The sequence below is a fragment of the Agelaius tricolor genome, unplaced genomic scaffold (genome assembly GCF_023055355.1).
Source record: "Agelaius tricolor isolate 1412-34295 unplaced genomic scaffold, bAgeTri1.0.p SCAF_9, whole genome shotgun sequence".
Classification (NCBI taxonomy): Eukaryota; Metazoa; Chordata; class Aves; order Passeriformes; family Icteridae; genus Agelaius; species Agelaius tricolor.
In genome coordinates, this window is record NW_027269269.1 from 4,828,468 (window position 1) to 4,853,808 (window position 25,341).

The 25,341-nt window shown below is 43.9% G+C and overlaps 1 protein-coding gene and 2 long non-coding RNA genes across 3 annotated transcripts; all 3 read right to left on the bottom strand.

Moving 5' to 3' along the window:
- Window positions 1–251: 251 nt before the first annotated feature.
- On the bottom strand, window positions 252–3,458 carry SAP18 (Sin3A associated protein 18). Its single transcript, XM_071434081.1, has 4 exons — window positions 3,299–3,458; window positions 2,916–3,025; window positions 1,391–1,513; window positions 252–733 (listed from the first exon to the last, which is right to left on the bottom strand). Exons 1-4 carry the CDS (start codon window positions 3,410–3,412, stop codon window positions 577–579), a joined length of 504 nt encoding a protein of 167 aa, XP_071290182.1. The 5' UTR covers window positions 3,413–3,458; the 3' UTR covers window positions 252–576.
- Window positions 2,239–2,909, bottom strand: LOC139593300 (uncharacterized). Its single transcript, XR_011680242.1, has 2 exons — window positions 2,704–2,909; window positions 2,239–2,580 (listed from the first exon to the last, which is right to left on the bottom strand). It is a non-coding gene; the product is annotated as an uncharacterized lncRNA (long non-coding RNA).
- A 65-nt stretch (window positions 3,459–3,523) lies between the features above and the next one.
- On the bottom strand, window positions 3,524–25,320 carry LOC139593301 (uncharacterized). The gene is made up of 3 exons (XR_011680243.1): window positions 25,178–25,320; window positions 21,973–22,031; window positions 3,524–4,252 (listed from the first exon to the last, which is right to left on the bottom strand). It is a non-coding gene; the product is annotated as an uncharacterized lncRNA (long non-coding RNA).
- Between the last annotated feature and the right edge of the window lie 21 nt (window positions 25,321–25,341).

Consider the following 25,341-nt stretch of genomic DNA (forward strand, 5'->3'; position numbering starts at 1 on the left):
TGCAGTGACAGAGGGAGTCAAGCTGGCAAGCACCAAGCACCACTTTGCTGAGACACAGGTCACCCCTTCTTCATCCTGCTCTTTAAGGCACCAGGCAACACCACACAGCAATCTTCCAGCTGCCTCATGGACAACTAAGACCTGAGCCACCCCTTCCTCTATTTTCAGATTCTAGACTGCTCAACACTTCCCAGCACCATTAGTAACTTCTAACACAGAGCAGCCTTGAGCATTGATACACCACTAAGTAGTCAAAGGATTAACATCAATTTTTATTCCAAACAAGACAGAACTTCAGAACACCTGTAATCCTCCTGGTCATATTTCATGGAAGTCTTTAGAACACTAGACACACTAATTTACTACTCAAACTATAACAATCAGGGATAGGATGATGGCACTGCTGAAGGGGTTTCTTCTAAACAAACTAAAAGTTAATGTTTAAAAGTTAAATTTCTTCTACAAAGCTCAGCTATGTCTTCAGGTGCTTAGCAACAAAAGCAAAAAAATAAGCCTGCTTTAGAACAGCAAGTAGGAGTAAACAGAATACATAATCATACAAAGAGAAGCAAGACTTTAGTAAGGTCTCATGCGGCTTGATGGGGGTGGTGCACGATTTGGAGGAGTAATTGCTATATCCAAGTAGTCTCCTATCTGGAATTTCTGAGACTGCAATGTCATGGAATCATCTGTGCCCTTCCTGCCCGACATGGTGCTGCCGATCTCCTTCACCCTGTGAGTAGCAGAGGAAAGGCAAGTTAGTTATCAGTGGCCAATCTCTCCAGATGTCCAAAACAGGAACTGCACTGGCTCCTAACTCCCTTCCCATGCCATTCCCTGCACTGCACAAACGTGGCTGTGTACTCAGAACACTGGGGTTTTTCTCTGCAATCCTGGGTGCACCAAATGCTCTGTCTGACAGCACAGAGGAGCCTTCTACCCTCTTATGTTAAATACTAGTGAGAACCCCTTACCCCCTGCCATACAGACAAAGCACAAGACCCCACCAGATTCCAAAGCAGGGTACATCTACTGGCTGCTGACAAAGATTAGCTCATGCCATTCTGGAAGAGAAACACCTGCTACAAGATCACTGCTGTAACTCAGGTGCCTACCAGGACCTACCAGGAACAAAGCATTATCTCAAGTTGGAGGGCCATGTTCCAGCTGCCAATACAAACCAAAGCCTTCAAGCACACAGGCTCATAGTCTTGGGAACACGTTAACAGGGATGGTCACCAAGCACAACTAAGAGGTTGTAGCAGTCATCATAGAGAACTTCAGAAGTTTGGTATGCAGGTTCTGAACTTTAAATCAGTGTTAATGAAGGATAATTTACTGTTCTGGTGCCCAAAGTATTCTATTAACTCAGAGAAGAAATGCCATTTACCTATAGCCAGGCCTCTTGAGATCTGTAAAAACAATTGCAAAGTTGAAATGTGTGCCCTTCTTCCGTGCTTCTGGGTAAACTTCTTTCACCAAGCTGGTCAGCTCTTTCAGAGTTGCATCCATCCTAGATTAAACAAAGAAACTAAAGTGCTTCATACTCTCAAAGGAACAGAAAATAAAGCTTCCCAAAATATTTAACATAGAATCGACATATTGCTACAACCTAACCATGTTTCTTTGCCTTGGCATATCCTATGTCCACAGTTATTGACTGTAACACCTGGGAGAATTCACCACTTACTACACACTGGAGGCAACATGCTCTAGTGCAAATGTGTCTGATTCTCTGTGATATTCAGATGAATCTCTTCATCTCTGTATACATTTCAACATCTGATCTCCAGATCTCTCTGAAGAGTTACTATTTAAACAGCAGGAGCCTTTTTTTTTTAATACATTCATACAAGCCACAGTGTAAGAGTTTCCTCACCTAAGCTGACATCTGTATTAAAGTAACATTACTAACTATTAGAGGAAATGTAAGAAAAGCAGAAAAATAAAATAGCTTTCCGTTTCTGCCCTAGCAGGCAGCACTCCTTTACCCAGCCTTCAACCAGAGCAGGGCTAAAGCTCATGTCTAGAATTTCAAGAACAAAAGTTCTCAGTCACTGCAAGAGAAGTGTCTCCAATTATACAGACTGTGCACTCGCTCCGAGCTTCAGGCAATCAAAGAGCAGTGTGTTGACAGACAATGCCCATTCTGACTTCTGCAGATGGGAAACAACTCAGACACCACCAACAGCCTGGACAGAGTCCATAAATCCAACTTAGAAGTAAATTAGAACTGTATGCTTTGGTAGCCACAAAAATGGATTTATTCAACTACACAACGTATGAGTTAAAACTCTGGCAAACATCATGAAGGGTTTAAAAAGCAGCATAATTCCTTTTCAAAGGTGTTCTTCAAAATATTACAAACAAAACCTAACATGTTTGCAGTGGAGACTAAGGCAGTTCTCCAAAATAAATCTGACAGTGATAAAAAGCAGCTCTCTGTTAAAGCACTGCTACCTTACCATGCAAAAAGAAAACTCATTACTCCACTCTCAAAAGGGTCTGAGTTAAACCAACAAACCATTCACACAACATTTCAAGCCTTCTGGGACAGCTGCTTCTACCGGAAAAACGGGGCTGTTGGAACAATACATACGCATTAAAGGAGAACCTCTGCATTGAGTAGATGTGTTGCGATAACCATCGCCACAGCACAAGCCACCGATTACATGCAGCAGTAATTGGGCACTTGAGCCGTACTTAGTCTCGGCGGCTGAGCGCTCACCGCTGCACAAAGCTGTGCTTCGGGAGATGCCCCCTCTCAGCTGCCAGGGCACAGCCAGAACCGCTCCACACCGGCGGCGGCGAAACTCCCCGGAGTTTTCCGACCGGAGCCGGCATAACTCCCTCTGGCCCCGGGGGCCCAGGCGAGGCCCCGCAGCTGGGCCAGCCGTAGAGGCGCTGTCACTCACCAGGTGTAGATCTGCAGCTCGCTGGAGGGCACGTTGCCGCGGGAGAACTCGTCCATGCGGTGGTGCCGCCCATTGTTGGTGGTGAAGACGCGCAGCAGCAGCGGGCACGTCTGCGGGGCGAGGCGGGGGTGAGAATGAGCGTGGGGATGGGAGGGAGGAGCCGCAGGGGAGGGGATCAGGATGAGGGGACGGGATCAGGATGAGGGGACGGGATCAGGATGAGGGGACGGGATCAGGATGAGGGGCCGTTTGCCACGCCCTCCCCCCCACCTCCGCGGAGGCCTCACGCCGACACTAGGCGCTCGCCACTCCCCCCACCCCCGCTGTCTGCCCTGGTGCGGCCGGTGAAGCGGCGCGGCACCAGCACCCCGCACTCCGGACACCTTCTCGCGGTCGATCGGCTTCTCCGGCTCCTTCTTGATCTCCTCCTGCGTCACCCGCGACTCCACCGCCATCTTGCCGCGCCGCTCCCGGATGTCGCCCCGCGCACCGCCCATCTCGCGAGAGCAGGGGCGGGGGCGGCCCCGGCGGGGCTCCTCCCCCAGGTGTGAGGCGCCAGGCGCCGCCCTGCCCTCAGGGAGCCGCGGGTCGGCCGGAGGGATAAACTGCGCAGTCCGCCGCTGGAAGTAGCAGCAGGGTGAAATAAACTAGCGGGAAATCTATTTAGAATCTAGCTTCCCTTAATATTACATTCAGGGAAAGGTCAAATGCATACGCTTCCCGTTTACTTTATATTTTTTTCCCACAAGTGGAGTCTTTCATTAGGTTAAAATTGAGTCTGTGGTTTGTGTCTTACAAAACAAGCAGGAATATATAATATCTATAAAAGAATACAAAATAGTGGTTTTGTGATAGCTTTTTTAAAATGTCGAGAGTTGCTTGTTACTCATAGCGGTAGGTGCAGAGGGGCTCAGTTGTTTTCACAGAATTTACAGTTGGATTGTTTCTTCTGAATTTATTTCTCATGTTGAGAGTAAAACAAAGTTTCTCTGTAAAATTAAGCAGAAGCGTGCTTGCAGGTGCAAAATAATCATATATCAGGGACTCAAACATTTGCTGAGGCTGGAAGGGAGCTCTGGAGAAGGCTGCCCACTCCAAAGCCCGGCTCAAAGCAGGATCAGCAGGGGCTGCGTGGGTTCTGAGTATGCCCAAGGATGGAGATCTCTGGGCAACCTGCTCCAGTGCGCAGTTGCCTTTGCAGTTAAAAAAAAAGAGAAAATCACTTCTTATGTCAGTGTGTGCCCTTTGCCTCTGGTTCTGTGGTGGGGCATGGCTGAGAAGTCTGGCTGTCAGTCCTTGCTCCCACCCGCCAGGTATTCCTGTCTCTGCAAGCATCTCTGTGAACAGGGAGATAAATATTATAAAAGTGTATTCACATATTATGTTTATGTGTATATCATAAAGAAGAAAAAGGGTTATGAGTCCATACTACAAAAAAAAAAAAAAAAAAAGCTCTTGCATTTCACTCTAATATAATCAACAGTACTTGGTTTAAAATGTTGATTTATGGCTCACCAAATACAACATAAGAGAGCCAGGAATGTTCTACAGTTCACCCTCCATTTTTATTAACTTCCTTTTGTAGTAGTCTGGATAGTGCTGTACAGTTTTTAATCTACATTAAGTTACAGCATATCATCATTTTGTTACCATAGGCAATGAGTCAGCCTTACTACCATTTGTGGAATTTGATTTCCCAGGCAACAATTCAGTCTATTACTCTGCTAAAATTAATTATCTCTGCCATGATAATATGCACTTTGGGCTCAGTTTGTGAACTACCATTTCTCAAACAAAGGAATTTATGTCAAGTATTGTAAGGGAACAGCTGTAACAAATAAAGCACAAATCTGAGTAGTTCCTTCTGCTAGAACTTTTGGAGTACATTAGTTGTGTGAAAAATGACACTAGTGGGCCTAAGTTTTAAGTAAATTAAAGCATTAATTTATTATGCATGAACACATTTTATTTTAAGTCTAAAATCTAAGATTCTTTTGTCACGTGTTTGGAAGCAAAGGTTGAAAGTTATTTGGAAATGCAAATGCAGTGGATGTGGCTGCAGGGTGTGGGTTTTACTCGGGATGGGGCTGTGTGGTTAAACAAGGCATAACACCATAAACGGGGTTCCCACAGGTTTAGGCTGAGGTCTCAGAGGTACTGGAGTTGGTCCTTTGCTTGCTTTTGCCAGAGGAGAGGGATTTCACTCCCACTGCTTGTCCTTAGTCACATGACAGGTTTTTCCCTCCCTTCTGCCAGGCATGACTCTCACTAGATGCTTCCAAATCCAAGCTAAGTTCCCCAATTTAAGAGAAAACTGTCTAGTGTGGGCTGGTTCTCTGTCAGTTAATTTCACTTGACGCCTTCTAAACTGATTCCACGATTGCTAGACCTGGTGCAAGGCGAGTGGAAGTGCATGTCCAGGAGCAGCTTGGAGGCAGAGGGAGAGAATGGGACTGGAGCAGGGCATGTCCCTTCAGTGGTAGTGGGATGGTTGATTGCTTCACCCTCCCTTCATTTATCCTTAGGTTTTGGGGGGCAAGAGGTCTCCTCTGCTTGTTCAGGGACACTGTGTGCTATGCCAAAAAATGTCTGTACATGCAAACATGTGTGTATATATATATATATATATATATATATATAAGGTACAATGTAAGGAAAATGAAAGATCCTCGCCGAGGTAGTGAGGCAGGGTAAGACTGTGCACAGGAGCAAGTCTCCAGCCTTTGTTGTGAAAAGACCCAAAATATGACTAGAACTTTTCCAGCTGTGAATGCCTGTAGAGCAGGAGACAAGTGGTTTGGAAGCGTGAATCGCCCCTTCATGTATTGTTAACACATGTTCTTAAGGAAGTGGTTATTTAAATAGCAAACTGTGAGTTGTTTGTTGGGGCATCTGAGACAGGCATGAATGAGACAGGGACTTGGTGCCATTAGCACATGGGACTGGGCAAAGCTGCTACAGCCTTTTAGAGAGGAGCACTGTGCGTCAAGGAGCCCATTGGCCTACAAAACATTTACTGGAACTTGTGACTGAAAGGGAAAAACAAAAGGAGCAGTTGGTATGGGGTAGCTTAAAACTTTCTAGGCAGAATGGAAGGATTGTAGCAAATAACAAATGTCCTTGGGAAAGTACAGGAAGTAATGGTGTAGCTGAGCCTGGGATATCAGCCATGGAGGCAAACCTCCCAGACACTAGAAAAATTATAGCATGACCAGAATAAAGAACTCCACACATTTCAGAGCCATGGGTGTATAAAATCTGAGTTCAAGGAAGCTGAGTTAGCCTCAGCAGCATACTGCTTCCAGGTTCCCAAGGCTCCCAGGACTTCTGGCTTACTGGCTGTGTTCTGAGTTCTTTCTAACCCGGACTACATACAGCTCCTTAATTTTTCTTGGTTGCATGTGTATCCCATAAAGCCTGTTTGATAGAGGACTTGGTCTTCATCTTGATTGTGGAAAGTTCAACTACCCTATTCTGGCAACAGCACAATCAACTTTCAAACATTTTTACAATCAATTGAGAGAGCAAAGTCTCAAATTTGATGGAGCTTCTACTGCAAACCACCTTTAACTGGTGGAGGAAGAGCACAAGCACAACTTCTTTGCAAATGCAATCAATGGTATTTCCTACATTTTGTCTCATGGTGATATCATGGGTGTGTTTTTATGTTCAGAATGCTCCGTGTGCAGTAGATTTGACTACAATGTTTTAATTTCCTGTGTTTTGTACCAAAGTTAGTGTGAATTTCAAGAAGCCTAGTGCTTCTAGCAGCACTAGTGCTGCTAGACAATTACAATGTTTTCATATAAACTTCAGTTTATGTTCCCTGTGTTGAATTTAGATGGTTTGGGCTCACAAAATGCACTGTAACTCTTGGGCTTCTGTGGTCCTCTTCAACCTGCCTGTGAGGCAGCAAGTGAATGAGTCAGTGCAGGACAGACTGGTGGGGCTGTGATGTAGAAAAGGACTCTGGCACTGGATGTGTAAAGCCTACAGAGACCCCTGAGGCAGCACCCTGATTCAGGAGCACCAAGACTTAGCTACCTGGGAGGAATCTGTATTTGTATATAAAGTACATATATGTTTTTCTCTTCTTTTTTTTTCCTGCAAAGTCATCAGAAGGATCAAAAGTTAATAAAAATGCTTTGGAGGTGATTTACTGTTCTACAGTATTGCAGAATGGTTTCACTGCTAATGTGACAGCAGCAGCAGTCAGGCTGTGCAGGTTTGTGCTCGCTCCAGGCACACAGGCGGCGTACGCGAGGCAGAGCCACCGCCGTGCCTTGGAAACAAGCTGCCTCATACCTGCCAGTGTGAGACCTTGATTAAAGCTGGAAGTGGTTTGTGGTGTTGCCAAATGTTATAATTCTGCCATTCTGCTATTCCACATCAGGTGTTTCCTAAAAGAGTATTCTCCGGATGGTTTTTATTCAGTTTCAGAAAAAAATATTCAAGGAATAATGTATTAGGCAGATAAGCATTATCACTCATATTTCTTCATTTTAGATACCAACAGCAGTTAGTCAGGAACCTGCAGCATCCACATGAGAAAGAAATAAAATTTGTGAGATATGCTTACTCCTGTTAAAAATATTCTCATAAAGCAAATACACTGGATTGAACAGTAGTATTAAAAAAAACCCAAAAAACTCCGCAATTTATCTGCAGTCAGCTGAGGCTAATATTGGACACCTGGGCATGTGAGGGATTTAGAAAGATGTCCACACAGCTCCTGAGCTCTGCCAGGGGCCTGAGCACAGGAGCTGGGAACAGTGATGATCTATCTTGTTTTCCTTAGGGTGCTGCTCCCCACAATGGGCAGTGATGAAGGATGCGGGATGTGACCCTGCATGCATCCCCTGAGCAGTGTGAGGAGGGAGCTGGAGAGCCACAGTACTTCAGGCTGATCCAGTGCAAAACTGCTCACAATCTAAATCAGCTAGAGAGTACAGCTTATGCAAAAGAGATCCAGCAAAAAATTGTAATGACTGCTTGAATTTCACCTGGAGCAGATCTGAACAAACTGGAGCTTGTAGTTGTCAGCAGAGGAAAAGAGACTTCAGTTTCAAGTAAAGAAAAAGTAGCTCCTGGTCTGTCACATAGAGATATTTTCTTCTCTATACAAATACCCGTTGAAATGGTGAGGTGTGCTAAATATTCTATTGATTTTTCCTGGTGGAGTTGTAGACTTGGTTACAAAATATAAAATGAAGGAAGAAATGTTGCCAGAATCTAAACCTGGATTTCATTAAAATGTGTTGTCATTTCTCTATAAAATACATCTGCTACAATATTCCAGAAATTTTAGACACACAATAGAGTAATAAACTGCTTTTATAACTTGGGTAATACTCTACCGCAGATTCCTGATTTCCCCCCTACTGTTTGTCTGAAATTACCTCAGTACAGAAACGTTCATACACTGTGAGGGAGGAACAAATGGGTTGTCATTTCAATCAGTGGAAATTTTTAAAATTGTGTATGAGATGTGTTTTATAGAGAGGACAACCAACACTGGAAGTTGGTCAGCCTGTAATTCAGTGCAGATAGTTAGGTCAGCAGAGTGGGTCCCTGCCTGTGCTCCCTGGTTTGCCTTCACTGGGTCAGCTCCACTACTGGAAGCAGTGGTGAGAAACCAAGCCAGTGTGAAGGTCACTTTCATTGCTGGTGCTTTCCCCAGTAGCAGATGCTGCTGCTGCCCACTGAGTGAATCGACTTGCCCTGGGGACACAGAGGCTGCCTGACCCTCTGCCCCTGCTCTGGCTGCTCTGAGGTAACAGCACTGTCTTCTAAGTGCCCTGCATGGCAAAGCCAGTGTGCTCCCTCACAACATCAGCAGCTGGAAGAGATGTTCTTAGTATTGTCTTCCACATTTCCTGTGCAGACAAATCCCTTCCCTGCCTGCTTCCTGGATTAATGTGATCCTATCCTTGAACACAACACAAAAGTCTGAGAAGGGGGTGAATGTCTCCATCAAATAGACACATTCCCATTCATGGTTTGGTGGGAACATTTCCATGAGTAAGTGTTAACAGATTAGGTTGATGGTTATTTCTGTATCTTCCCCCAAATATTTGTTATTTTCCCTTCCCATGGAAGAGTCATATTAAAGTACTTAAGCTTTTTTTTCCTGAAGAACAAAACTCCAACTGAGTGTACAAACATACACATAATTTATATGCAGCTCCCTGGCTATGCTTCTCTTCATCTTGCCATAGACGCTTAGAAGTTTCCAGTGTGTGGCACACGCTGTTCTACTGAAAACAGTAAATGGATAAAAATGTGTCCTGCACGCTGAGAACAGGTATTTCCCTCCCTGTTTTCTACCCCAGTATGATGGAGCCTAACAGAAAAAATCTCCTGTGTCTGTGGCATTTTGCACTGATTCTGCAACAATGAGGGAACTGTTGACAAGTAAATCCTCTCTGCGCAGCCCCAGTAGGAGGCATGTTTATTCTGGCTTCCTCCTGCAGCTCACAGAGCCCCACGGAAGGTTTATGAGAGCAGTGGGTATCCTTGCTAAGAAAGGATGATGTTGTGCAAGCCATTACGTGTGTCCTGCCTCCAGAAACATTGTCATAAAGAGTCAAGCAAAACCTTTCTCCAAAATAAGTAGTTCCAGGTGGCCAGTCTTGTCAAGCACAAAGCAAAGCCTCAGCAACCTGAGACAGCTCAGCTGCCCTGCAGAAATATCTTTTGTGGCTCAACGAGAAGGTCAGAAAACACAATTATCTTTCTCTTTTTGTTTTATTTTGTTTTTTCTGAATGGCCACTTATGACGAAAATGTTCTGGCTGCAATAAATTATCCACAACATTTTGAACAATTCAATATAAAACCAAATTCTTTACTGAATGCTATGCAATATCAATTAGCTCTAACAATATTTTTAAAAGAAAGGAACTGTCCATCACTGTGAGTTTACAATATGTGATGATTGAGTCCAGAATGAATTCTGATTGCCTGGTAACCATAAGCTCCTCAGAGACATGGTGCTTAGTGGAAACACTGAAATAATCATAATGGTAGTGGCAGAATAGCACCAGTAAAACAGAATGTGCTGTAGGCACAATGCAAGGCAGAATTGCTTCAAAAGTTCCTAGAAAATTTGTGCATGCCTATTCCTTAGACCAAGAAAGAATAACCTCTCATAACAATGGTTATCAGCTGTATTATTTGCCATTTTTCACATGGCAGGAGGTACTGGGGAAATTGCAAATGTAGGAAGTTTTGTTGCAGAGCAATGAAGCTGGAGTTGTAGATGAGTGATCGTAAGGGCACGGGAAGAAGTGCACACAGTGCCCAGGGTTCTGGCAGAAGAAATCACTGCTTTTACATTTCTTGCTGTTCCTTCCCTATCAGCTCTCTTGGCAGAGCTGGTCATGATGAGCTCTCCATAGCGCTGTTGCAATGAAACAGCTTAGCAAAGGCTAAGAGATTTTTGTAAAGAGTGTACAAAAATCCTGCTGCTCTCGCCTGGATTGGGTGAGGAAGGGTTCACACAAGCAGCTGTGCTGGCACATCAGTGGGCCAGAGGGGATGGTGATAAAAGGCATCCTTCTTGCCATGGTTCACTTGGAGTCAGAAGATGACATCTGTCCATAACCTGATGCTTTCAAATTATGAGCTGTACAATGTGACAAGTTATGTGACAGCATGACAGACTGTGACATTTCAGATTGCTGTGAGCAGCACTCTTTGTTTGTGTTCACAAGTTGTGTGAGAAGGCACAGCCCTCAAAAAAATAAGTTTCTCACAGACTTGCTAAAGGGAAAATTCTTGCAAATTAAGAAAGGGGGAGGAAATAAACTATTTCAAAAGAAGTGGATAGGCAAAAAATCTTGGGTCAACACTTCTCTACAGTTAGCTTTATGTTTTGTTATGCCTGTTACAAATCTAAGAATAATTCAGGATAATTTCTATAAAACTTCAGGGCATAGAAGAGCAGGAGAAATGGCACTTTTACACGCCTTTAGATTAGATTTCTTCAATGTGAAGCATAAAATAAGATTTTATTTTATTTGGGCTTAAGGAATGTAAAGGCATAATAATTACCAGCTGATACACCAATTTAATGCAGGTGTTCAGAGTTCTTAAAGAATGATAATAACTCAGAATTACCTTTAAAAAGAGACCTCAGAATTTTCAAATTCAAAAAACACAAATTTTGGAAAAAGAAAGCCCCATTATATGAAAGGAATTAAAAATCTTGAATACGAAAAGTACACTAATTCTGTTCCCAGAGACATGGATAGATTCCCCTGCCTGTTAGAGGTGAGCAATTGCTAAGCATGCAGGTTTGAAAATTTCAGAGAAATATTAAGAACACAGGGCACAGTTATTGCTAAATTATTGCACGCAGATTCTGCTGTATGGGCTAGATCCTTAAAATGAAGTTCAGCAGTCTGGCTGAGTCTCTCAGACTTGGGTCTGGCTTCACCCAAAAAAATATGGAGCTGCTGCTCAAACATGCTTCAAACAGCATGAATGAGATTCAGAAAGAATTTTAGCCATGGCCAAAGATAAAGTAATACACTGTCAAAGTTATTAATTGGTTTCTGATTAGAATCCATGAAGACCAGTCAGAATGAGAGATTCATGAGCATCTGTCCATCTCGGGCTGCAAATAAAGTGGGACGATTTCTGTATTTGTGCTGACATAGCTGTAGCTGTTCTTTGATGCAAATGACTTGGCTAGCTAAGGCATTACAAGTTTTTATGTTTAGATGGCAGATAACATTTTTGGTCAGTCATGGAGAAGTTCCTACTGCATTTGCATTCAGGGATGCCTGGATGTTGGTGAATGCTTTTTTATCCCACATTCTTTGAGCCTCTTGTCTTAAGCTGGTAATTTTTGGTGGTGTTAGTGATGGAAGGCAACTAAGAATGGGCTGTGCACCTACTCCTGGGAGCTCCAAAGTTCATCCTCCTCCTGCTCTCTTGTGGGCTGTGAGCTATACACCTCCATTAGCTCTGTACACATTCTGACAACTGAACTGCAGGGGAGCTTACAGTTTCTTCAGGCTGCCTGAATGAGTCTTGGCTTCTTGCTGGGACAGCAATCCCATTATTCCAGCCACCAGGACTGTGAGTGGCTTCATCACTGGCTAGCTGGCAGAGATAATAGGTGGGGAAAGGTAGTTGAAAGCAGCTGGTCCTTGGCAAGATTGAAAAACATCAGGTGCAACTGTTATTGGCCCTATCTGTGTGTCACTGTTGAAGCAAGTCTGCAGGGGCATTGCTGAAACGTGGGAATTATACTTTGTGCACACCATTGCCTGGCCCAGCCAGGAGCAAAGCCAAAACTGTGACAAATAGCAATGGAGTCTTTTGCTAATGTTATAGCTTTTAAAAGACTTCCAGAAAAGATGAATCCTGCTTTCCTGACTGTACCAATGCATATGTCATCCCAAACCACCTTTTCTTTTGCTGCCAAATTGTAAACAAAGCCCTCTGTCTTCTGGGGGAGGAGTGTGCAGAGCATCAGGCTCAATATTTGATGAACATGTGAAAACCTTCACTCACTGTAGTGCTGTAGCAGAAGAGGAATGAGACGGGCATGGCACAGGCAGGGTGTCCTTGCACAGGGAATGTGGCTATGGCAGGTCCCTGGGGAGTTTGAGCTAAGGTGTGCTCCTGTCCAGCCACACCAGCACCACCACTGGGAACAAACTGGGATGTTAAACTCCTCTCACTGCATAGCTGATTCAGCTCCTGCACTGTCCTCATGCAAGGAAATAACACATTTCTCCCCTGAAATTATCTTGTATTTCCCTGAAGGGTTCTTAAAATATCCACGACACAAAACATAAAGGAAAAACTGCTGGAATTTGGGTAAGATAACAATACGAAGGATATGAGGCAAGGTACCATTTTGTTGTGCTTTACTTGTGCTTGTAATTTATATCTCATCACTTTCAAGGCCTCTGCTGGCAATATTTCCTTCTAAGAATAGAGCTTAAAGGTATTTTAAGAATTCTAGTTGTTGTGCAATTAATAGGGTAACACTTTGTTCTAAGTAAAAAGATCTGCTGTTTTGAGCAGTAACAGTATTTTGCATGTAAAAAAGGGGGAATGGAGAATGTTTTGTTGCCAGCACTTTTCCTTACAGGGGGATGAATCATTTACATTCTTGGCAACCAAGCTTAAATTCACAAGAATGCTCAGTTTGATCAACTTCCTTCAAAACACTAAGCTCAAAGTACAGAGGAAAAAAGAGAGAAAGAAACTTGGATGGGCTTGGATGTGGAAGACATTACAAGATGGACATCCAAGCAGGAAGACAATAAATCTAGTGTACAAATTGTTTTGCCCAAAGCAAGTCGCTGACTTGCTGTTACAAGAGGGTCCAGTCTAAATTAAGAGAGTATTGGAAGGGAGAAATAAAACAAGGAGGAAAAGAGTCAAAGCAGAGAAAGAAAACCCCTGCCAATCTGGCAGACATGGTGGATGTTGTGTCAAACATGAATTTATTTGCTAACAAAACAATGCGTATTTTCATAAAATTTCATAAAAAATCCCTTCAGAATGGAAGATTGTGCTGAGAAACAAAATATGAGAATACAGTTAGTTTAGATGCAAGGAAAGTGTCTATGTTTGGGCTGTTGTTTCACACAGCAAAGGCTGAGGGTCATGGAGGGACTTCTTAGGCAGGAGCACAGGGTGAACCAAGCCATGCCTTCATTGCTCCTCTCCACCTGTGCAGTGGACCCCACTGAGGAAGGGGTGGCACTGAAAATGGTCTGGTTTAGTTTTATTCTCATGGATTCTTTTGCAGCTGGGTTGGTTGCCTGGGCTGGTTCACCAAGCAGCTCCCTGTGGCACTGCACAATACACCCAAGTGTCAGTGGAGGAGACGACAAGAGTAAGGGGACATGGCAGAGGGGGAATGAAGAAGCTGGACAGGCACTGCTACTGTGCCACTTCATTTGTGATCTTCTATATACCGCTGATCTAAGGGACTTTTGGCCTGCTGCACTCTTCTGCTCAGAGACAGTCAAGTGACAGCTTCAATGAGACCAGCACAATTGCTTGTTGGCTGAAGTAAAAACAACCTAAGTAAAACCCAAAACATTATTTAGTGTGGAATTCCCCTTTTTCTAGATCATCCTGTGGTCATGCAAACAGCTGTGTCAGTATAAAAGCATGACAGTGAGGAGTGGTGGAATACAAGAAGGAAGTACTGCTGCCCAGTACCATTTGATTTCCCCCTGCTCTTCACACCAGTGCTCTGCCACCCCTCACCTGCAGTGCACGTGGGGCTGCAGCACCTCTGGATGATCAGGGTAAATGTGACTGTGTCATGTCCTGCAGCCAGCACAGGGCTCCTGTGCTTCTGTTCAGGGTGTCCTCCCAAAATATATTTGGTACTTACTGAACCTAATATGGGTGGAAGTAAATAATTGGGAAAGAATGAGAAGGTAGAGGCCTAGGAGAGCTGGGCCAGGCCACAAAGGATAACTGCAACTCAAAAGCAGGACCCAAGATACTGCAGAAGTGTTGGTGTCTAATAACCTCAGCATCACACAATTGTTGTTGTGTGTCTTTAGGGTCCCAGTTTCAGTGTGTTCCTCAGTATGTTTCAGTATGTTTCTGTCATGCTCTGCAGTGCTGAGGCACTGAATCCAGTACTGCTCTCTGATTCTGTAATCAGATATGTTGCTTATATGTAGTAAATCCCACACTTTTGGAACACTGAATGTACTGTGTATTCACCATGCAACCACATCCCATTCATAGAATAAAATCAGTGCTTCCTAGTCTGGTTTCCTGTACACAGATTGTACATTAGGTCACCACAGGTCCTGGGGATATGTTCAGGTTTTCCACACGTGTAGCCTTCCTATCCAAGCTGCAGTACAGACAATCCTCAAACATCTGTGCAGGCGAATTTTATGGACAGAAAAAGAAAATATCTAGCAAAAGAAAATATCTAGCAAATCTGGACAGAGGGTAGCCCCAAGTCAGAGCCTCCAACACATCATGAAACACTGGACCAAGCTTCCAAATAGAAATATTGGACCAAGCTTCCAAAAAGAAATGTGAGGAATCTTCACACTGGAGTTTTAAAGACTAGAGAAGTATCTGCCATAGTGAAGTCAGTCTAAACTAGATCACTCACTGCCTTATTTCCCGTAAGAAATACTAGTTTGACTCTCTGCAGCATGAAGAATGGCAAGCACAGTCTGTTCTCTGCTCTGCAGCCTGCTCTCTCCTTCTCCAGCCTCACACATTCCCAGTGTGAAACTCAGTGCAGAAACTTGAGGCTGGACACTGAGAAAAGGGAGATTTGTATGCAATGAGTCTGTGTATTCATGCACGAGAGAAACTGTGGCAGCAATGGTGTTCCCTCATAGTAATGCAAAGCAAGACGGAAATGCGATGAAGTTTTTTTTCAGGATTAGAATAAGCAGAACAAGAGCCAGTTGTTGTTTTGGTGAAGAGGAAAGCAGTTATGTCAAAATGTTTCACCGACTTGGCAAAAATGCCAAGCTGGCCCTGCCTGCAGAATACAAGGACTTCAAAGGGCTAATCTTGAATAAGAATTGACGGAGCCAGATCACTGTTTCCTACATGTATTCAGCTAAGGTTAAATGATATGCAAGGCTATATCCCAAGGGTGTGTTTTCCTGCTGATGCCATCTAAGTTGCTGACACCTCTACCTGGTTTGTGGGATCAGTCTTGCTATAGCTGTGTACACCCAGAGGGAGCTCAGTTCTGACCTAGCACCAGGAAGAGTGGGTCACACTCTCACAACTGGTTACTTCAGGAGTGCTGCTCCACAGTGGGAACACTGAAACAGATGGCGAGGCCCGTGCTCCAGCAGTGAGCCGGTACTTAGGAGGGGTGTGTGGCTCTTAAACAGGATGCAGGCTGAATAACCCTCCATTCCTGAAGAGGGTGGTCCCCGAAGGTCAGGGCTGCCTTCAATGGTGTGGCAGCATGAGAGGAAACTGCCTCAGAGGGTGCTTTCATAATGCTCAGACTATGAATAAATTCAGCCTCTTGTACTCTGGGTTCCCAAGTGTTACTCATAAAATATGTGAATAAGGAGAATAAGGTTAGGAAAAGAACAATTCTCCAGCTAAACTTTCTTTACAGGATGAACGGGGGTCCTCCTCCCCCACCCTTTGTCTGATTTCATACAAAGGGCTTTGCATCCTGTGCAGGAGTTCTCTTTGCTGCCTGAAAGGAACATATGGATTGTAGGTGATACAAAACTGGAAGAGCTTAGCTCACTGAGTAACAGAATACCTGGGGCTGGAAGGGACTCCTTGATGTGACCTCTACTCAAGCAGCATCACCTAGAGCAGATTTCTCAGGACCATGTCCAGTCAGATTTTGCAAATCCCCACTTATGAAGGCTTTGCAGCCTCTCTGGGCAGCTGAACAGACAGGCAATGACCAAAGACCTGATGTCAGTACAGATAATTTTGACACTTTTCAGATTTATGGTAAATTATTAAAGTACCACCTGAATAAATGTACTTGATATTCACCCATTGGCTCTGGTTCTGCTGAGACTGGCTATAAAATTATGTGGACCAAGGCTGATCCATACTTAACTGAGTTGCATATTTCTGGGAAAAAGACAGTCAAAGAGACAGTTGGGTGCTACATGGGATTAACACACTGTGGTCCCATGGGAGCTCTCCCAGTTCAAGACAGGAGCAGCCATTTCTCCAGTCAGTGCTGTGCTAATACAGTAGGAGGAGGACCAAGGGTCTCTGAACCTGTTACAACAATAAATCCAGAAAAACGATGAAGATTTTTCATCCTTTAAAAGATGAAGAGTTTTCTAAGAATATTTGTCCCTTAAATTCCAGAAGATGAGGGAACAGATAGGGTCATGCTTTCTGTTCCCATGCTTTGGAGCCAACACTTTACCCTGGCCATCACTGTTACCAAGGCAGCATCACAGTTCTGGCAGGAGATCTTATCTGAAATTTTAACAGAGGCACATTTAGGCTATTCAAGACAGTTTTATATTGCTCAAGCTGAAGTCAGTGAAATGTTTCATTCAATTAGCGAGCAAACACAGTCTGTCAATTTCCTCTGTGCAATGCACAGAATTCTCTCTGCTTCCTCCCCAAGTGCAGTACAGCATGTCTGAGCCACTGGCTACTATAATTAGGATGGGGAAAACATTTATGTGGCACTATAAAGGTGAACTGCTTTGCAAGTACAAAAACATTTTGAACTTGCTTTGCAAGTGCAAAAACCATTAAAGTCGTTCCTAAAGAATTCAGAGTCAAACGCTGAATTTGATCAAGAAAAAACACAAGGCAATTGTCTCCAGGGAAAAATGGATCCTGCAGAGATGAAGAATCACCAGGGCAGCAGGTCTAATTGGAGAAGGGAACTCCTGAGCTGAATGGCTGGATGTGACTCAGAAACACTGAGTGGTTTCTTTCCTAATCTGACATGGACCTCATAGGTGAGGAGGAGTCAAGGGTTCTGTGCATGAATTCTCCCTGTAAAACTGTCATTACTTCAGCTCACTCAGCTTCCAAAATAAAGGCAGGCTATGAAACAGAGGCTGGGAGAAGACAAGAGGTACTGAGAGAGGATAATATCAGAAGGCACTCAGGAAGCAAGAGAGGGAACAGGGGCAAAGGAAAACCTTTGGAGAGTGAGGAGGAGGGGAGACAATGACAAGAATAAGAAGTGAGATGGGATCCTTCAAGTGTAGGAGAGGAGAAGGTAGATTAACAAATTTTTGGTTAGGCTCAAGGGAGTACAAAAACCTGAAAGAGAAGCTGTCAGTGAATTTCAGTAGCTAAAGCAGGTAATGGCCAGAGCATAAAGAACTGTAGTCATGGTGATAGAAAAGCAAGGACCACTTCAAGAAGAAGTACTGAGATGGAAATGAAATGCTTCAGATTAGGCCTTTCATAAGAGACCAGTAATGTGAAAAGGAAAGAAGATTTTAAAAAAACCCTCCCTGAACCCAGAAAAAAAATAGAAGAATTACAGAAATCAGATTTGAGAGAACTGATACTTTTATATCAAACAAAACCAAAAACAATAATTAATATATAATAGTAGCAAGAGCTTCCGGAGAAGAAATTTTAAAAGTCACAGGGATCTACAACTGGATAGTCGTGAACAGAATAGAAGATCATTTACCCTCTAGAAAGGTGCAGGCAGAAATGATCAGGTGCGATCAGGGGAGGAACATGGAAAAATCAGCAGTGTTTCAGGGGCCACCAGACAAAAAATCTCCACCTACACATTTTGTGTCACCCACTCTGGGCACATGCCTCCTCTCATTTGTCAAGATGAGGGTTTAGCCTGATGTTTCAAATGGTCATGAGGAGCAGTAACTGAAATTCCAAGTGGCCAAGAGAACACTTGTTGCATACAAACACAGTCTTTGCTTGCATTTCACAACATTGCACAAGGTTTAAAAAGTAATCTCCAAATTTGTACACCGATATTACTGTGTACACAGAGAATGGCTAAACAGACCTGGTGTGCATTGAAATTCATGTCATAGCCAGAGCCTGCCCTCTTGCTCCATATGCACCAAGGGCTTGGCATTGCAGAGAGCATTTGAGTATCTGGACTTATATGTGAATCTTTGAGAAGTGGAAAATAGACAGAAGAGCAATTAGCAATTAGACTTCTCTTGTTAGGCTAAAGGGAGCATAGTGAAAAACTGTGCATTAATTGCACTACTTGAAGCAAAAAACGGCCAGAGCACAGAGAAGACTTTTAAAAAGGGAAAAAAGGAAGACCCAGGAAACTACAAGCATGATAATCTTATCTCTGTGCCCAGCAAGATCACAAAGCAGATCCTCCTGGGAACTATGCTAAGGCACATGGAAAATTAGGTGACTGGTGGCAGCTAACATGGCTTCACTAAGGACAAATCATACCTGACAGATTTGGTGGCCTTCTACAGCGGGGTTACAACAGTAGTGGATAAAGGAAGAGCAACAGACATAATCCACTTGAACTTGTGCAAGACATTTGACATTGTCCCATATGACATCCTCATTTCTAAAATGCAGAGACATGGATTTGATGGGTGGACCACTTAATAGGTTGGGAATTGGCTGGATGGTCACACTCAAAGAGTTGTGGTCAACAGCTTAATGCCTGAGGAGAGACAAATGAGAAGTGGCATTCCTCAGGGATTGGTGACTGGTGCTGTTTAACAGCTTTGTCAGTGATGTGGCATAGAGTGCACCCTCAGCAAGTTTCCCAGGGACATCAAGTTGTGTAGTGTGATTGACATGCTGGAGGGAAGGGATGTTATCCAGAGAAACCTCGACAAGCTTGAAAGGTGGGCCCATGTGAACTGCATGGAGTTCAAAAAGGCCAAATGTACCCGCACTTGCCCTGCACCTGCATCAGAGCAATCCCAAGCACAAATACAGACTGCATGGGGGATGGATTAAGAGCAGCACTGAGCAGAAGGATTTAGGGGTGCTGGTTGAAAAGCAGCACTCCTGGGTGTGTTTTGGCAGTGTGCTCTCATATCCCAGAATGCCAACTGCATCCTGGGCTGCATCCAAAGCAGTGTGGGCAGCAGAGGGAGGGACAGGATTCTGTCCCTCTCTTCTGCTGTTGTGAGACCCCACCTGCAGTGCTGCATCCAGCTCTGGAGTCCCCAGTGTGTGGAGTGAGTCCATTGGAGGATCATGAAGAAGATGATCAGAGTGCTGTAGCATCTCTCCTATGAAGACAGCTTGTGAAAGTTGGGATTGTTCAGCCTGGAGAATGCTCTGGAGGGACCTTAGAGCAGGCTTCCAGTACCTGAAGGGGGCCATATGAGAGCTGGAGAGATTTTTTATGAAAGCATGTAGTGACAGGACAATGGGGAGTAGTTTTAAACTGACAGAGGGCAAGTTTAGATTAGATATAAGGAAGAAATTCTTCCCTGTGAATGGTGAGACACTGCCACAGGTTGCTCAGAGAAGCTGTGGATGCTCCATTTCTGGAAGTGTTAAAGGCCAGGTTGGATGAGGCTTGGAGCAACCTGGTCTAGTGGAAGGTGTCCCTGTCTCAATGGCAGGGGGTTGGAACTAGATGACCTTTAAGGTCCTTTGCAACCCAGACCTATGGGTTCTATGATTTGTAATCATGGGGATAAAAAAGCAAGGACCACTTGAGTTGTTTTGCATGCTGTCATAAGATGCTGCTTTAAAACAATTGGTTGTGACTTCCATGTTTCTATTCACTTTGATTTACAGTATAGCAACATTCTTATTCATGTGTTTATCACATTCCAAAACTTAAAGAAAACTTTACTCATATAAGCTACAGATTCATTATAACCAAAATCTGTATTTTAATTACTTACAAATCACATATTATCCAACCTACAGTTTACTACCCCCTAACATTCAGAGCCTTTCTTCTTTGATCCTGGAGTTTTTATGAGCTCTAGCAGAGCATGTAAACGTAAGGTAGAGCAGAGACTGAAAGAAAGTAGCTAGAAAGTTGAAAGCATGTTTAGGACTGCTGTGATGCTTTTTAGACATGGAACTTTGTATTCCTGAAGTGAGCTAAAAGCAGCAGCTGGTGTGGGAAGTTAATTCAGAATAGATGTGGGTTGAAAGACTGCGCGGAAGACTAGGAGACACACGGTGATAATGATAGCCATCAAACAGGAGCACGTGGTGAAGCATTTTTGGAGGGGAAACTCTTTCAGTTTCTATGCTGTTTTCATGTATATTATTCTGTGATGATACTCTAGTAAAGCATGATGGAGAGCCAAGGATTTTTCAGTCTCCTAATGTGGTGGATTGACCCTGACTGGATGCCTGGTGCCCACCAAAGCTGCTTTTGTTGCTGCCATTCTCAGCTGGACAGGGGAAAGAAAATAAAACAAAAAGCTCATGGGTTGAGTTAATGACAGGGAGGCAAAGGACTCACCAATTACAGTCTTGGGCAAAACAGAGTCAGCTTGGGGAAAATTAATTTATTATCAATCAAATCAGAGTAGTATAATAAGAAATAAAAACTAATTCTTAAAATAGCTTTCTCTCACCCCTCCCTTCTTGAATTCACTCCTGAATTCTCTACCTCCTCCCCCACAGTGGTGCAGGGGGACAGGCAATGGGGGCTGCAGTCAGTTCATCACATGTGTCTCTGCTGCTTCTTCCTCCTCAGGAGGTGGCTTGTCACACTGCTCCCCTGCTCCAGTGTGGGGTCCCTCCCACAGGAGACAATTCTCCATGAACTTCTTCAACATCAGTCCTTCCCACAGGCTGCAGTTCTTAGCACTGAGTTCTCCAACATGGGTCCCCCACAGTGTCACAAGTCCTGTCAGCAAACCTACTCCAGCATGCACTCCTCTCTCCACAGATTCACCAGTCCTGCCAGGAGCCTGCTCCAGCATGGGCTTCCCATGGGGTCACAGCCTCCCTCATCCTGCATTCCCCCTGTTCTAATCTGGGCTCTTCCATGGCTGCAGGTAGATTTCTGCTCCTCTCAGAATCTCCAGGGGCACAGCTGCCTCCCCAAGATCTGCACCGAGGCTGCAGGGGAATGTCAGCTCCAGTGCCTGGAGCACCTCCTGCCCCTCCATCACTGAACTGCGTGCCTGCAGCGTGGTTGCTCTCATGTTTTCTCACTTTCTGGCTACTGCTGTGCAGCTTTTTTCCACTCCATTTTAAGTCTGCTATCCCAGAGGCATTACCAATAACCCTGATGGGCTCAGCCTTAGCCAGCAGTGGGCAGGTCCATCTTGGAGTCACTGGCATTGGCTGTGTCAGACATTGGGGCAGCTTCCGGAAGCTTCTCAGAGAAGCCACCCCTGTAGTCCCCCAGTACGAAAGCCTTGCCAAGAAAACCCAATAGACTTACACAGGGGTCCGCTCAGAATTTTCCTCAACAACTTTTTAGGGACTGTAATCCTGAACCAAATTTCAATAAAACTTTCTCTTTTATATGGATGTATGGCACATATGGATGACAAGTCTCAATGTGAAATTTCATGTTTCTATTGCCAAGGCCATGTGATATTTAATCCCCATCTTTCCATCCTGCTTGTGATTATACAAACGGGTCAGGCCAAATTATTTTATTCGTGCAAGTCACTCACCTCACAGACAATAGCAAATACTTCTCTCGGTTTTCTGGTATCCTTCTTTGCTGATAAAGCTGTGTAAACAAGTACAAAGCACACAGGATTTTGACTCCCAGAGTACACAGAGGTGTGACTGTAGTTTTTTCCCTACTCAGTATCATTATTTCTCCCTCAAGAAAATATGCGAGGTTTGTTGACTGGAGCTTCTTATGCTGCCTTGAGATGCCTTGCCAAGTTGTATGTTATCCCACTTCCTTCCTGCAGGCAATCCAAACAATGAAGGCTTCCACAGGAGCCCTGCCCCTCACAACTGCATCACACAACTGCTCAGCTCTCAGGCCCCCTCTTACAGCACAAGAAACGTGGTGGCTCAGTGCTGGGCTCAGCAGGAGCTCTGAGAGCCTGCCCTGCCGAGGGTAGACCTTGACCAGGAGAGTTCTGCAAGCCCGGGAGAAGCCATGAGCCAGCAGCAACCCCTGGGCAGCTCCATGCTGCCATGCAGATGTGGCAGGTATGCCGAGGGAAGGCCAGCTCCATTGGCACAGTCACTGTGAAAAGCCAGTTTACTTAGGAAAATGAGATGAAGCAACAGGCTTACAGCACCACTGGAAAATTACTGTGTCAAAGAGAGGCTAAGCAGCGAGGATCTGAATTTCTGCAGAGTAACTAGGGCAAGACTTAAGCCTTACAGGTTTGCCTCAGAACTTTTTATCTGGGCAATAGTCTGCAACAGAGAAATTGGACATCCCCTCTGACTCTTTGTATTTTGCATCCTTTTGTAATTTTGTTTCTTTTTTAGTGACAATATGATCTAGTTGGTGACTGCTGTTTGGTAGATGAGGATTCTGTTCCTGGCTTTGCCACTGAATTGCTGTGTTCCTTGTGAATGTTCATGAGGCCTAGCCTTGCTTCTCTCTTCAACTCCTCTGTCCATCTTATCTGCACAGATGTAATCTCTGCTCTGAAGAGGTGGTCCCTTATTTGGGGTTTGGGGTTTTTTGGTAGCAATTGCAGCCTTCTGGTGCACCATCCCATATAGCAAGATTAATTGATATTTTCCCTGTGCCTCTCTGTAACGTTCTCACTGAGTAGCAGTTCCACACATGTGATTACCTTGCATCCCCATCTTTTTTCTTATTAACAGCTTATAAACAGCATCTTATTTCTGTTTTTTTTTTTAATTTATGGTTACTTCTATCACCTACTTCTCTCACTCTTTGATGCAAAAGCAGACTTATTAAAAATAGAGGTAGAAATAAGGTTTTTTTTACTTCTATAGCTGACGTCTACCTCTACCTCTGTTTCCACAGAAGTCTTATTCAGTGTTTCTGGAGTATTTGAGTGCACATAGTTCAATCTCTTACAGTTCGACTTCCATGTTTTATATCAACTCACTCCTTTTTCCTTGTGCATTTTCTTGTGCATTATGTTGCAGATATCAGTCTGTAATCTGTCTAATTCTCTTCTTCTGCAGTGTGTTTTTCTTATCCATGTACTTCCTTACCCATCTGTACTATTATTTTAATTGTCTTTGAATGCACATTAATAGTTCTTCTTAACATATGCCACTGCTGCTTTTTCTATTCCATTCCTTCCTTTACCCTGATCCATGTCCAGTTTCTCTCAGCATTTAATCAGTTGAAATTCACTGCTGTTATTTTTTTCCCTTTAGAGCTGACTTAGTCATAATAACAAGGCTTACAGGGAAAGATCCAAATCTTGTTCAAAGATCTGATCCAAGGCTCATTACCATGGTCACTATTTTTTTTTTATAATCTTCCAGTTATATTTCCCTCCTTTTCCTCTGACTCTGTCAGATCCAGCAACATCTCAGAAGAGGAATGGTTTCCTCTGAGACCCATGTGTAGTTCAAACCACACATTATGCTGGGAACCCAAAGTATGTTCAATTGATATCTAATCTGGCACTTCCTTGTCCTTTTCTGAAGTACCACTTTTCCTTGTAAGGCTTTTGATAAGGCAGCCTATTAAATGTGCTAACTTGTGACTCCATTCAAGCCTTTAGCTGGGAGAACCATTTCTATGTTTGTAAGGTGAGATGGTTATAATCCATCTAGTGTTATCTTCCAAGGGCACTGGACTGCCAGCCCTCACTGCTGAACTCCCTTGTTAACGTATTTATTCTCTCTAGCCATACCTATTTGTCCTTCCTTAGGACAAGAAGGATCTTGATAAGTTTCTAAGAATAATGCACCTTAAGGCTTGCTGAGATGGTTTTGGTTTTTTGCTCTGGGAAGGATTAGAAGTAACTGTGGTAAAACGCCTGTGACTCAGCCTGATTTGTAAGCAAATGGACATGGGTTCCTAACTAACCCTGAGAATGTGAGCTGTGTGCGTTCCCTGCTGTAACTACTACCTTTTGTCTCCTTCTTGGCAATTATCCATCAGATTTCTCTGGTGAGGTGTTGAGAAGGTGCCTTCCTGGAAGGTGCTTTTGGGGAATGTGACATTTAGCTTTAGTGATCAGGCATTACATGCAAGCAAGTAACTGAAAATACCCATTTTCAGTAAAGTTTTGTTAAATGTTATTTTTAGCTTCATATGAGTAAATTGCAGTCTGTCACATGAGTAATTTCTATCTAATTCCAGGGTCTTTACCTAATGGGATCAGATCTTTAAACAAGACTTGGATCTTTCCCTGTGTATGAGTTACTCATGGATAGAGCTGCACAGGGCTTTAATATCAGGCCTTCTAAACAGATACAGTAAATGATCAGAGAAATGAACACAGCTTTCCTTTACATTAATGCTGAATTCTGATGCTGGGTTTTAAGACATCAATTTAACATAATCAGTCACAGAAAGAGCTATTTATCCAGAGATTTCTTAGCCTTTCCAAAACATGGGAATTATCCCTCTCTCCTTACAGGCAGGGAAGTTCAGGTGGAGAAGTGAAACAGCTTGCTGTCAGTCCCAAGAGGGACAAGGAGTGGGAAAAATCTGATCTATGTTCTCTTTGGCTCTACACACCTGGCTACCACCCCCTCACCCAGATCAACATGAAACATTTCAGTGGTGTATCAACCTTCTGAAGCTTTGATAGTCCTTTAGGGCTGCAAAATGCCCTTTCATTGGTGGATGTGTGTATGTGTGTGTGCATGGGGCATGGGGCGCTCCACAGGCTCATTCCTCCCCATGTTCTCTGGGGCTGCCTTTGCATGCTGTGCTCTGTTAGGAGTATCCTAGTCCCAAATCCTTACCTCCATAGCAGTTGCTCTGGGAATTCAAAAGTGCCTCACTTCTTCCCTCAGGATAGGGGTTCCTCGTAACTCCTTCATTTTTTTCCCCCCACACGGACATTTTGGGAAACTACCCTTCTCCTCAGCAGTCCCTCATTTTCTGCAGCAAGCCAAGGGCTTTGAAT

What these genes read in the sequence shown, in the direction of transcription:
- SAP18 (XM_071434081.1), bottom strand. Translation starts at nt 3,412, where the DNA reads ATGGGCGGTGCGCGGGGCGACATCCGGGAGCGGCGCGGCAAGATGGCG. An exon ending in AGCCGATCGACCGCGAGAAG is followed by an intron (nt 3,026 to 3,298) that starts GTGTCCGGAGTG and finishes CTCGCCCCGCAG; the next exon opens with ACGTGCCCGCTGCTGCTGCG. An exon ending in CTCAAGAGGCCTGGCTATAG is followed by an intron (nt 734 to 1,390) that starts GTAAATGGCATT and finishes TGCTACTCACAG; the next exon opens with GGTGAAGGAGATCGGCAGCA.